The sequence below is a fragment of the Priapulus caudatus genome, unplaced genomic scaffold (genome assembly GCF_000485595.1).
Source record: "Priapulus caudatus unplaced genomic scaffold, Priapulus_caudatus-5.0.1 Scaffold14, whole genome shotgun sequence".
Classification (NCBI taxonomy): Eukaryota; Metazoa; Priapulida; class Priapulimorpha; order Priapulimorphida; family Priapulidae; genus Priapulus; species Priapulus caudatus.
The window spans coordinates 247,047-259,266 of NW_014577075.1; the positions used below are offsets into that span (position 1 = coordinate 247,047).

At 45.4% G+C, this 12,220-nt stretch overlaps 1 protein-coding gene across 1 annotated transcript in view; it reads right to left on the reverse strand.

The window, feature by feature from the left end:
* The window catches only part of LOC106809017 (zinc finger MYM-type protein 3-like), a 23,037-nt gene extending 12,217 nt beyond the window's left edge, over nucleotides 1-10,820 (reverse strand). The window contains 10 exon segments of the mRNA XM_014811964.1: nucleotides 947-1,116; nucleotides 1,571-2,093; nucleotides 3,527-3,847; nucleotides 4,582-4,734; nucleotides 5,207-5,401; nucleotides 6,303-6,426; nucleotides 7,339-7,463; nucleotides 8,505-8,669; nucleotides 9,342-9,413; nucleotides 9,987-10,820. Of these exon segments, the coding sequence (XP_014667450.1) occupies nucleotides 947-1,116; nucleotides 1,571-2,093; nucleotides 3,527-3,847; nucleotides 4,582-4,734; nucleotides 5,207-5,401; nucleotides 6,303-6,426; nucleotides 7,339-7,463; nucleotides 8,505-8,669; nucleotides 9,342-9,413; nucleotides 9,987-10,553 (2,415 nt within the window). The 5' untranslated portion in view covers nucleotides 10,554-10,820.
* Between the last annotated feature and the right edge of the window lie 1,400 nt (nucleotides 10,821-12,220).

The following is a 12,220-nucleotide window of genomic DNA, read 5'->3' on the forward strand; positions in this document are numbered from 1 at the left end:
TCACGGATAATAGTCATAATGCTATTCATTAAAGTGATCTACTTGACCAAAATAGACTACTAGACTAGTAAACACAGTCATAGACTAGTAGGCATTGTCACCCCGCACACGCTGAGAAACGTGCGAGGGACAGGGCTTGGCGTAAGTGCTGACTGCTCAGCTATTTGCTCGCCATGTGCACCTCCTAACTGAGAGTGTGTTGAATGTATTTCCCGTAAGGCCAAAACAAAATATAGGTGTGGTTACCGTTTCATGCCGAAAAAAAATAGGTAGGGAAAACATTTTATTTTATTGAAACATTTTATTTACGAATTATGTCCGAAGGTTGTGCGTTGTGCCTTTTGAAGCAGAAACTGTCCAATTCATATTTATTTTTTTTTACTTTAAAGAAAATTGACAATAAAATGTTTAGGGTCACTGGGAATAAATAGGGTCGGTCGGGAAACCGTAACCACACCTATATTTTGTTTTGGCCTTACGGGAAATACATTCAACACACTCTCAGTTAGGAGGCGCACATCGCGAGCAAATAGCTCAGCAGTTAGCACTTGAGCCAAGCCCCGTCCCTCGCACTTTTCTCAGCGTGTGCGGGGTGACAATGCCTACTAGTCTATGACTGTGTTTACTAGTCTAATAGTCTATTTTGGTCAAGTAGATCACTTTAATGAATAGTATCATGACTATTATCCTTGAACTGTATTACTTTATTGTCTTTTGGCCAATGAATAACACAATAAATGTATAATATTATGATAGGTATTATTATTATTATTATTATTCAAAATGGAGGGAAAATTTCCCCATTTTCTCCGCATTTTAAATTTTTTACTACTGAAAATAACCGAACCGAATGAACCGAACCGAAGAGCAAAAACCGAAAACTGAACCGAACCGAAACAAAATGTATCGTCACACCCCTAGTACGGTAGTAACCACGTTTACGTACCATGGTTTGTGGGAGACTCAGCGGCGGCGGTTGACGAATGCCCGCGCCCAGCGTCGCACTTCTCACCGGCATCGTCGACACCTGTGTTGACTTTTGCGCGGGCGCGAGCGACATCACCTGTGATATCACGGGCGTCATCGACGCCAAGCTTGCGGAGGTTGTTATGTACACTGCAACACACGCGCGCGCGCGCAGCAGGTCAGAGCGAGCGTAGATACTCATGCGCCAAATCGTATGTTAAAACCGGGTGTCAGTGAGTCGATGACGGCATGGCTGGCCACGTACTACACAGCAACAAGTAGATACGTAGGTTAGAACAAGCTTGCATATAAGTGTCGGAGCGCACACTAATGCTTCAACGAGGTTATGAACAAGACGTACCAAGTCATACGTGGTGGTGGACTCGACACCCAGCTAACGCGCACATCCTCATTTCCAGCGGGTGCAAGGACTCGTGAGTAATTATGACAAGCAAGCACTTCAGGCATTTTGGGTCAACAAATTTCAAGCACACAGTTGATGCAACCTCCCATTTGAAATCTGGACTTATGGGGGACTGAAAGCGGCACTGCAGCCATGAATCGGAGACGCATGGTGTGTGTAAATGCCCGCGTACGTACGTACCTCTCGTCTGTGTCTGCGGCAATAAAGGCGTCGGCGTCTGTGGTAATCCCGCCACCCCGCGCTGCCGCTGCTGCTGTTGCCGCTGCTGCTGGTTCTGCTTCCTCTTATCCTGCAGCGCTCGGTCCGCATGCACCTGACTCTGCCGCCTAGCCTCCTGAGCCGTCTCCTGCGCCGTCGTCGTCGTCGTCGTCGTCGTCGTCTGCTGCCGCGCTGGCGTCGCCGGCGGCACCTTGCCCGACTTCGTGAACTGGTTCTGGAACGTCATCACGCAGCCGTACGAGCAGAAGTTACGCACGGACGCGTCGCTCATCGTCAAATGGTACTGCGCCGGCTGCAGGGCGCAGCACTGGTCGCACTTGACCTGCTTGCTCGACGTCGCGCTGAGATTGACGCGGTAGAGCGACAGGCAGTTGAGGCTGCAGAACAGCTGGTACTTGCTCTGCGAGTCCGTCCGCTCGATCATGTCAAAGTTCAATTTCTTCGACTGACACCAGGTGCAGGCGGCAACCTTTTGCTTGAGAACCTGGAACACACAGAAGCCGAATTGAGATTTGTGGGGATCGATGGCGGTGCGCATTAATCGTTAATAGAATTACTTGCCTATAATATAATAATAATTATAATAATGATAATAATGATATACAAATAATAGATATATGACATATGTGACCGGTGATAGCGAAATGAGTCATTTGGGGCAATTTTGACATTTTAGGTTGAACACATATTCAGATACCTGAGATTCATAGCTTTCTATTGTTATATAGATATTGAAAATTGGTTGAAAAATGAATATTTTATGACCATTATAAATCGAGATATCATGCGATTAAAATTTCCTGAGAATTGTCTAAAATAAGGACTGAAAACTAATATCATTCACTGATATTATTAGCCGACACTTCTTATAAATCATTCAATTTAAGCAGGTTTTAATTGAATTAAGATATTTTTGCTTATATACAGATTAAAAGTAAACATTGTAGATAATTTGTTTGAATAAAAAAATAAATAAAATCTTTTTATTTTAAATCGATTGTACAGTAGAATGCTACTGTGCGACCTCCGACTCATTTGGCTATCACGGGTCACATATAATACAAATAATATAATAGATATGCATGAATATAATGCTTCACAGAAAGATAATAACATATGTGACCGGTGATAGCGAAATGAGTCATTTGGGGCAATTTTGACATTTTAGGTTGAATACATATTCAGATACCTCTGAGAAAATTAACCCCAGTGCCGCTTACTAAAATCGCGATAGCTCCTAAACCCATAAACCAATCATGACAATTCAAGTATCGAGATTTATAGCTTTCTATTGTTATATAGATATTGAAAATTGGTTGAAAAATAAATATTTCATGACCATTATAAATCGAGATATCATGCGATTAAAATTTCCTGAGAATTGTCTAAAATAAGGGCTGAAAACTAATATCATTCACTGATATTATTAGCCGACTCTTCTTATAAATCATTCAATTTAAGCAGGTTTTAATTGAATTAAGACATTTTTGCTTATATACAGATTAAAAGTAAACATTGTAGATAATTTGTTTGAAAAAAAATTCCACAAAAATTTAAAAAAAAATATTTTTTATTTTAAATCGATTGTACAGTAGAATGCTACTGTGCGACCTCCGACTCATTTGGCTCCACGGGTCACATATAATACAAATAATATAATAGATATGCATGAATATAATGCTTCACAGAAAGCCATGCATGGGTAGGAGTAAACGTAAGACTGATGAATGTAAGGTAAAAATAAGTGGCATTGCGCAAGACGTTTTATATGGCTATAAGTATAATTGTTAGAGACGAACCTACGTGCTTCATTCAAAATTGCTCCAATCGTTAAGAGTATTAACAAATTAAAAATCTATCAACTCAAAATAAATAACAATTATTTTCATCATCTCGATAATAAATCAGATCTCTGACCTTGAACGCGCTCATGCACATGAAGCTGCAGAAGCGCTTCGTTGCGCCCTCAAACTGGATGTAGTGTGGCGTTGAGTCCTCGTTGAAGCAGAACACGCCGCAGTTGTCGCACGTGTTCACGGCGAGCTTGTTCGCGTAGCGGAACGCCGCGAAGCACGCGTCGCTGCACAGACGGTGGCGCCCCCCCTCGTACAGCACCTCGTGCTTGGCGCGCCCGCCCGCGCTGCACACCGAGCAGTGTGCGCCGACGACGCTGGAGTCGCCACGCTGTATGCGCAGCTTCGTCTCGTAGTGAGTCGTGCACTTGCGCGAGCAAAAGTCCTGTAGCAGACGAAAAACAAGCGGCGTCGAAAAAGACGACGGGAACGACGCGTTAAGTGTCGATGGCATTGGGAAGTTACACCAGGGGGCGCATCTGAAGCATGAATAGTTTATGATTGTTATAAATCTAAGATGTCAACTTTTGCACAACGCTTAGTTTCACAGATTCAACTCCCCTAGAACACGTATATATAATAATTATTCACACCAGGGGCGCATCGGAAACATGAATAGCTTATGACTATTATAAGTCTAAAATGTCTCAACTTTTTCACAATGCTTAGTTTCATAACTCCCTTAAAACACTTATATAATATATAATAATTTTTTAATGCATTAGCACCAGGGTAGATAGTAGACACTCGGCACTCAGCATTGTTTTGTTTTCTGTGAGAGCAGTTATTTTACAAGGTCAGTTGTAAGCATTAACCCAGGCTATAGCTATATCACGAGGTAAACTCCTTTACTAGCACCTCTATGTCCCACGGTATCTTCTCTCTATCTCGTTCTCCCCTCTCCCCCCTCTCTCCCTCTCCCCCCCCCTCTCTGTCTATCTCTCTTTTTCTCTGTATATCTCTCTCTTTTTCTTTTTTCTCTCTCTTCCTCTCTCTCAGTCTACCTCTCTCTCTCACTCTTCCCCTCTCTCTCTTTATATTTCTTCCTCTCTCTTAGTCCATCTCTCTCTCTCCCCTCCCCTCTATCTGTGTCTCTCGTTCTCTCGTTCTCTCTCTCACCTTCACTCCTCCGCCCTTCTCCTCAGCGACGGGCAGTGAGAACGTCTCCGCGCAGCTCGTGATGTTCTTATCGCAGAAGCTGCACATCTTCAGCCGGTTTCTGTACGTCTTCAGACACGCTGGGCTGCAGAACTGCTTCATCTCACCCTCTACCTGTTGGGCCATCGACAAGTCATAATACACACCGTGCTTTCCTCTCGAGCTTCCTGATTTTTTACATTAGCAGGAGTCGACGCGCAACTTTCTGTTGTAAAAAAATTATATAAAAAAAACATTGGAGAGAACGTACTTTGACCATTTTAAAATGCTATTCTGTGCTATGTAGAGAAGACGGGTTAGTTTATGTCATTCCAACAGTCATGTATACTTATCGACACCCTCGATAAAAAGGCGATTCGTTTCCCTGTGAACACACGGGGAAGTGTGTGCACGTGACCATTCACACATTACAGATTTTTTGATTGATGAACATGCACACACACGCAAACCCACGCACGCACGCACGCACGCACGCACGCACGCACGCACGCACGCACACACGTACACACACGCGCACACACTTGCAAACAGGCACGCAGAGATGCACAGATACAAGCACGGTGTCACGCTAACACGTACTACGCACCTTAAACACGATCTTAGCCTGATTGCGCGGTACAATCTCGGCGGCACAAGCTGCACAGCTGGCAGTCAGGTTTGACTGGAAGCGGCCGAGACAGTTCTCCGAACAGAAATCCATCGATTCCCAGGACAGCAACTGCTTCCGGCCGGATTCCTCCTTTATCAGCTTCTGGCACTGACTGCAGCTCTTCTCCGGCACCTAAGGGGAGAAGCCAGGACTTGTGATGAAGCGTACAATGTCACGTATTGTTGTTATTACTGACTATGTATTAGAATGTTAATACGTAGATCCGCTAACTGCTAGATCGCACAGTAGCACTCGCCTGCTCAAACCAGGTCGATGTAACATTCAAAGAATAGTCATTTTCCATGTGTTAAAATTTTGAACAGACTCTTTCCAGATGCCTACCCAGGGGAAGGTAGTGAGCTTTAGCAGGAGAGGATAAAACTGCACCCCTGAACTCTTTCAACTATTGCACTGATGTGACATATGACAGAACCCACTGACAATATGTTAGAGGCTCATGAACAGAATGAGCCTTGCTATGCAGAGTATGGATACCGTGAGTCTTTAGTGCATTAATTAGCTATCCTCAATTAACAGTGTGGTTGCTACGTAGATTCATAGTTATTGTACAAGTTGTGACAGTGGCTTGTTGGACATTTGTAATGGATAGTCATCAATTTATTGTGTTGTTGTTTTTGCACATACCGAAGTGAACGTGCATTTCAGAAACTATTTACTTGATTAAAAAATGAAAACTGTTTTTTTAAATCAATGCATATATAATAAAAAATAAAAAAACGTGTTTTTATTTAAATAACTTAGTTTTAATACTGCCTGAAGAACACAAAAATCTCAAATACTCGCAAGAGCATTTCTTGCAAAGTTCTGCAACACAGTAAAAGACGTTCAACATTATTTTGCTCTTCGACAAACTAACTCGCACTTTACAAGCATAAGGCACTGAAATCTTTAATCACAGAGATCTACGGAATCGAACGGCAGCATGATTGCATTACAACGTGCCCTGCGCACTCCACTATTATAGAGTCGATGGCTTCATTTGGCATTTGGCTTCGCTGTGCACATGTTGTACCTGGACTCTGCTAGCAGTGAGTAAACAGGGCTGGGAGCAGGCGTATTTAGGCGGATCCCCTGGTAGCTGCAGTGTGGATGAGGTCACCGTGACGGACTTGTCACAGACGGTGCAGTTTACCTGTCTGAAAGTAACAATCAATGCCAGTCGATTACGAACCGTGACACGCCGGCACACACGTCGGCGCATAAACATACAAACGCATACGTTGGCACACTGTATGATTCCAATGTTTGCTCGAATGAAACACTCCCCACTGCGTCTCTACCTCACCCTTGCCACCTAAATATTTCTTGTGGCATCTTAACATGTGCTACCCTTAGTTTTCACGTGTCCAACAATTCAGAGTTCATAGTAGTAAGACACATGTTGAAATAAGGACTTATGAGACCCTTTCTGGAGGCCAAAATAAGACTATTTTTTACGCGATTTCTGATAGATCACCGACTATTAGAGTACACTAATAATATTTATATACACAATTGCACAGCAGATATAATTATTCCGTATTATATATACAACAATTCTTACTCTAAGTCGAGAACAGTTTATAAAACAATTTATATGAAATATTGTAGGTTGAAAAATAAGGACTATTAAGTACTTTTCTAAGATTTCACCAAAAATAAGTACTAATAAGGGCCCTTATTTTATTTTTGGCAAAATAAGTACTTATAAGACTTTGGAAGACCCGCTACGAACCCTGCAATTCCGACTTCTCGATATCAGCCACTTTACCTAATAGACCTGTTCACTAACTTTTCCCGTTTGGTCGTAATTATTTCCAGGTGGACCACCGCATGGCCAACTAACACCCGACTGCTTGTTGAAGTCAAATGACCTTTCTCTAATAGTCACAAGGGTCTACCAGATATTTTTCCAGTTTCTAATGACAGCCAACTTTACCATAAATAATTACATAAAGATGGCAAAACTTTGGTGAAAAGAATCATTCCTAAATTGCCTTAGCCCTTGCCCACACCTTCCAGGCATAACCTAAACATTGAGCATGATGTTAGATGGAAATCTTGCTCACCCAGGTGGCGTGGTAGGGGAGGAGAGGTAGACCTGTGCGTTGCTTCGGAACTTTTTGAAGCATTCGTCAGTGCACAAGTGCCGCACGTCTCCATTCCTCACGATATTGTACTTGCACTTTCTCATCTGCAATTAACAGACCCACACATGTACATAACTTCGTAAAAGGGGTAACGTAATCTTAGCTTTTAGCATATTTGGCATCGTTTGTGCTAGATAACATTTTTACTAGTCAATACCAATTAAGAATAAGCATAAAACTGACTTCAGAATGTCGATGACTCTCACGGGGGAAAGGTACGAGTTGCACTAATGAAATTACACACTCCACACCCAGGCATCCTTATATTTTTTTACAATTAAAATTATAATAGCCATATAGGAAATATTTTAGCTCTCATTACTATTTTTAGTAAAATTATACACTATTTAGGCTACATGTTATTTTTCCAAGTACCATAGTGGTTAGAGATGAATCTAATATAGGGACAGTGATTTCCCGTTTCAAAAAATTGCCTTTTCCGTTTGGGAAAATCATGAATTCCGTTCCAAAGTAAAGAAAAAATGGAAATTCCGTTTTACCATAGAGATTGTACACACCAAAAATGCAAAATTCCGTTTAAATATATTTGCATGAAAAAAAGTATTTGGTACAACCTTTGAAACCGGAACCGGCACCGAAACACAGGGCTACCAAAAGTCGTAATTGTAAGTCATTTCGCTCTGAAACTTGTCTGAATGTAAACCATATCATTACCAATGATATTGTCAACTTTTTTGTGTGATTTTATTGAAATTTCGATGTTGTAATATGTAAAAATTACGTTTTCCGCGTTTTTTTCCGTTTGAAAACATCTTTTCCGTTTCCAATGGCCGTTTCCGTGTTTTCCGTCCGTTTTCCGCAATCGCGGAAAATCACTGTCCCTACTAATACCGCTATCAGTTCGAGTAAAACAACACTTGTTGTATTAACAAGCATAAGCTACATGAAACTCAAAGGGTAATCAATACCAAACTGGCAGCATTACAAGGCAACCTATAAATTAAAAATCAGAACTCCATGAGGGGCAATATCTGCTACATTTCTGAAAAATGCCTGCCCACAGATATGTCGATGTCTGTGTGAACATAGAATGTTGATGTCATTATCATTATATATATATTCACCTGTTTACAGACAATGCAGATATGCCTGCTTATCCCAAGCTTGGATGCAGAGTCCTGGCTTGATTTCGGCTCACTATCAGATAACACCCCGACCACCTGATCACTCACTGGCTCTGTCTTCACATTCACCAACTTCTCAAATAGTATGAGAACTTCTGGCTCATCCTAAATGAATAGTCAACGACTGTAATGTACAAACTGGCTTGGTATGCACAGTCATAAACTAGAACAACTACAACATTTGTGAACCTCAATTATCAAAAATAACCTAATTTAATTTGTACCATTGAACTACTGCCGAGTTCCAGTAAATCTTATTGTTTGCCAAGACACAACTGATCTCGTTTCAATTTTTTAAACTTTTTCAATTTTAATAAAAAATATATTTAGAACTAAATTAAACTGGTGAATTACATGTTTATATGGCTACACTATGGAGACAGGACTATGGGTCATTCAGGTTACTTCAAACAGAAGACATTTAACATCATAAATCATCACACCAGGTAAACTAATATGATTTAGAAGAGGTGGATAGATGTGAATACTATTTTTTAGAAGAGTTGAAACTTAACACAAGTCACTTGTAAACAACTTACGAGCATTCACTATCACAGGGTTTCTTATACATGTTATACATAAGAAGCACAGTGGCGCACCGCCGTTGTCAAATTTAACATCGCCGTTGTGAAAACGTTCCCCTCTGCCTCTCTCGCCCCGCGTCCGGCTGCGTGCCTACGTGGAATCAATCATGCACGTTTTTTCCCCCAAACTGGCCATTACCTCCTTTGTCTAATTTTCCCTCAGAAGAAACCCTGTATCACTGTGCTCACTTACTTTGTATTCCTCGTCGATTGGTTCACTCTTGACACGAGTTATAACCTGATCTGCTACTGCATCCACCTTTGACTGCAAAACCAAACAGCCAATTTGTAGTAATACATCTGGGGAGTTTTCCCCAAGACATTTCATACGTCCACAGCACATTCGTGCAGCAAACATAAACTTCAAGTAGTTGTAAACAGTATGTAATAATAACCATCATCATCACCGTAATACTACAAAGTCATTTAGATGCAATACTACATTTCAAATTAATGTGGAAGTGATTTTGCTAATTAAGATACCGCAGGTATGTGGCTAGATTATTGCATTTCTTTGTTGAAGTAACCAGGTGCTATGTTGCCACTTGTTTAAATGCAAACTTTAGGACACCACAGGAAGTTGGAAAGGGCAAAAAAGCAAATACTTTTTCCAAGGAAGGGTTACTGAGGCCACATACTTTTCAACATCACCTTTTCAGGGAACAAAGCGGGATATGCGGAATCGGTGTAGCGCACACACGCACACCTGGTAGAGAAGCCACATTATTTTATAACCGTGTGCATGCGCAAACCGTGCAGGGAGTTGCACAAAATTACATACAATAACTGCAGTAATGCAGTACTACAGTGAAGTTCTCTAACGCACTTAGAATAGTACCGTTGGAGTAATCTCGGTGGGTATTTCCATTCCAAGCTCGCTCCCGTGTGACTGCAAGCCATCCTGTGTGCCCTCTGAAGGGGCACCGGACCCCCTGCTGCCCGCACCATCGTTCGACCGTCCAGCGGCATTGTCGGCCGACCCCGTCTGCTGTCCGCCCGCAGCCGACTCCGAATCTCCGCCTCTCTGTTGAGACTCGCCGACCTCTCCGGCGCCCTCCGCCGACCCCGCAACCTCGTGACCCACCGTCTGTTCGCCAGGCGGCGCCACCTGCTCCAACTCTGCTTCGTCGACCTCCATCGGCGAGTCTGCGTCGATGTCGATCAACTCCACGAGCTTCGGCAGCGGCACTTCCTCGTCCACCTCCATGCTGTCGTCTGCCGCGCCCTCGCTGCCCTCCGCGACGGCGTTCGCGGCCGTGCCACTTCCAGGTGGCGCCACCAAATTACCCAGCATCGCCTCGGCGCTCTCCTCTCCGCTGACCGTCGTCTCGTCGTCGCTGAGCGTCACCTCCTCGCACGGCGGCGCCACCATCAGCGCGACGTCCTCGCACGGCGGCGCCACCATCAGCGCGACGTCCTCGACGGGGGCCTGCAGTAAATGCAGCGTGTAATCGCCGCCGGCGACCGTTTCCGTCGCATCCTCGCTCGGCTGCCCCCCCGCTGCTTCTTCCTCGCTAGATGTCGCCACCGCCGCTGCGTCCCGCTCGCTAGACTCTGCCGCCGCGTCTGCAGCAGCAGCATCCTCACTCGGCGCCTCGAGATTCGCCGTCTCGCTCGCGGACGCCGCGTTGCCGGCGGCGACGTCGTCGCGCGTAGACGCTTGGGCGTCGTCGTCGTCGTCGTCGTCAAGGGACACCACCAGCACTTCGTCGTTGGCGTGCGCCGTGGCGGGACGGACGCCGCCGCCGCCACCGTCCGATTCCACGGTTTCGCCGCCGTCTCCACCTTCGGGCATGTCCGATTCCACGGTTTCGCCGCCGTCTCCACCTTCGGGCATGTCCGATTCCACGGTTTCACCGCCGTCTCCACCTTCGGGCATGTCCGATTCCACGGTTTCGCCGCCGTCTCCACCTTCGGGCATGTCCGATTCCACGGTTTCGCCGCCGTCTCCACCTTCGGGCATGTCCGATTCCACGGTTTCGCCGCCGTCTCCACCTTCGGGCTTGTCCGATTCCACGGTTTCGCCGCCGTCTCCACCTTCGGGCATGTCCGATTCCACGTTTTCACCGCCGTCTCCACCTTCGGGCATGTCCGATTCCACGGTTTCGCCGCCGTCTCCACCTTCGGGCTTGTCCGACGGGTCGTTAGCCTCGTGGCTAAGGTCGGTGTCGTCCACTAGTGCTTCCTCGTCTCCCATATCACTGCCAGGCGCGGTTTCCGCTTCCCTTTCTGCATCAGTAGCACCAGCTGCAGCAGCGCAGAGCTCTGTAACAGCTTTACCACTTTCATTAACTCTACTCTGTGCACCAGCACCACACTCGCTAACAGCTATATCCTGTACATCAACGCGACCCTGTGCATCAGCAGCAAGCACCGGAACAGCTTTACCCTGAGCATCAGCAGCACAGTCCGTAGCAGCTTTACCCTGAGCATCAGCAGCACAGTCCGTAGCAGCTTTACCCTGAGCATCAGCAGCACAGTCCGTAGCAGCTTTACCCTGAGCATCAGCAGCACAGTCCGTAGCAGCTTTACCCTGAGCATCAGCAGCACAGTCCGTAGCAGCTTTACCCTGAGCATCAGCACCACAGTCCGTAGCAGCTTTACCCTGTGCATCAGCTTCACCTTGCACGTCAGCTTCAGACGCTGCGTCGGCGGCGTCCACCCCATCCATACTTTCGCGCGCGTTCGTCTCTCCTAACACATCTTCCTCTTCCGGCACACCGTCCTCTGCCTCCTCCTCCTCCTCCTCCTCACGATCGGGCAGCTCGCTTTCCGTCATCTCACTTTCCGTCATCGTCTCGTCTCGCACCGCGGGAATCGCCGCCACGTCGGGGCTCGCGCCAGAGGTGCCCTCCGGTGTGCGTTCGGTGTCGTCCTCGCTCTCGACGACGCTGCCGCCTGGTGGCGTGTATCCGTTCTGGATCATGTCGCCGTGTTCCGTCTCGTCGTCATCATCGCTGTTGCCGTCTGCTCCTGGCGCCACCTGGAGACATTTAGTCAAAGGAACGATTAGTCTCTTGATTTGTGTATTACACAGCGTACATTTGTTTTCAGTCTGCTGTCTTTGTAAAC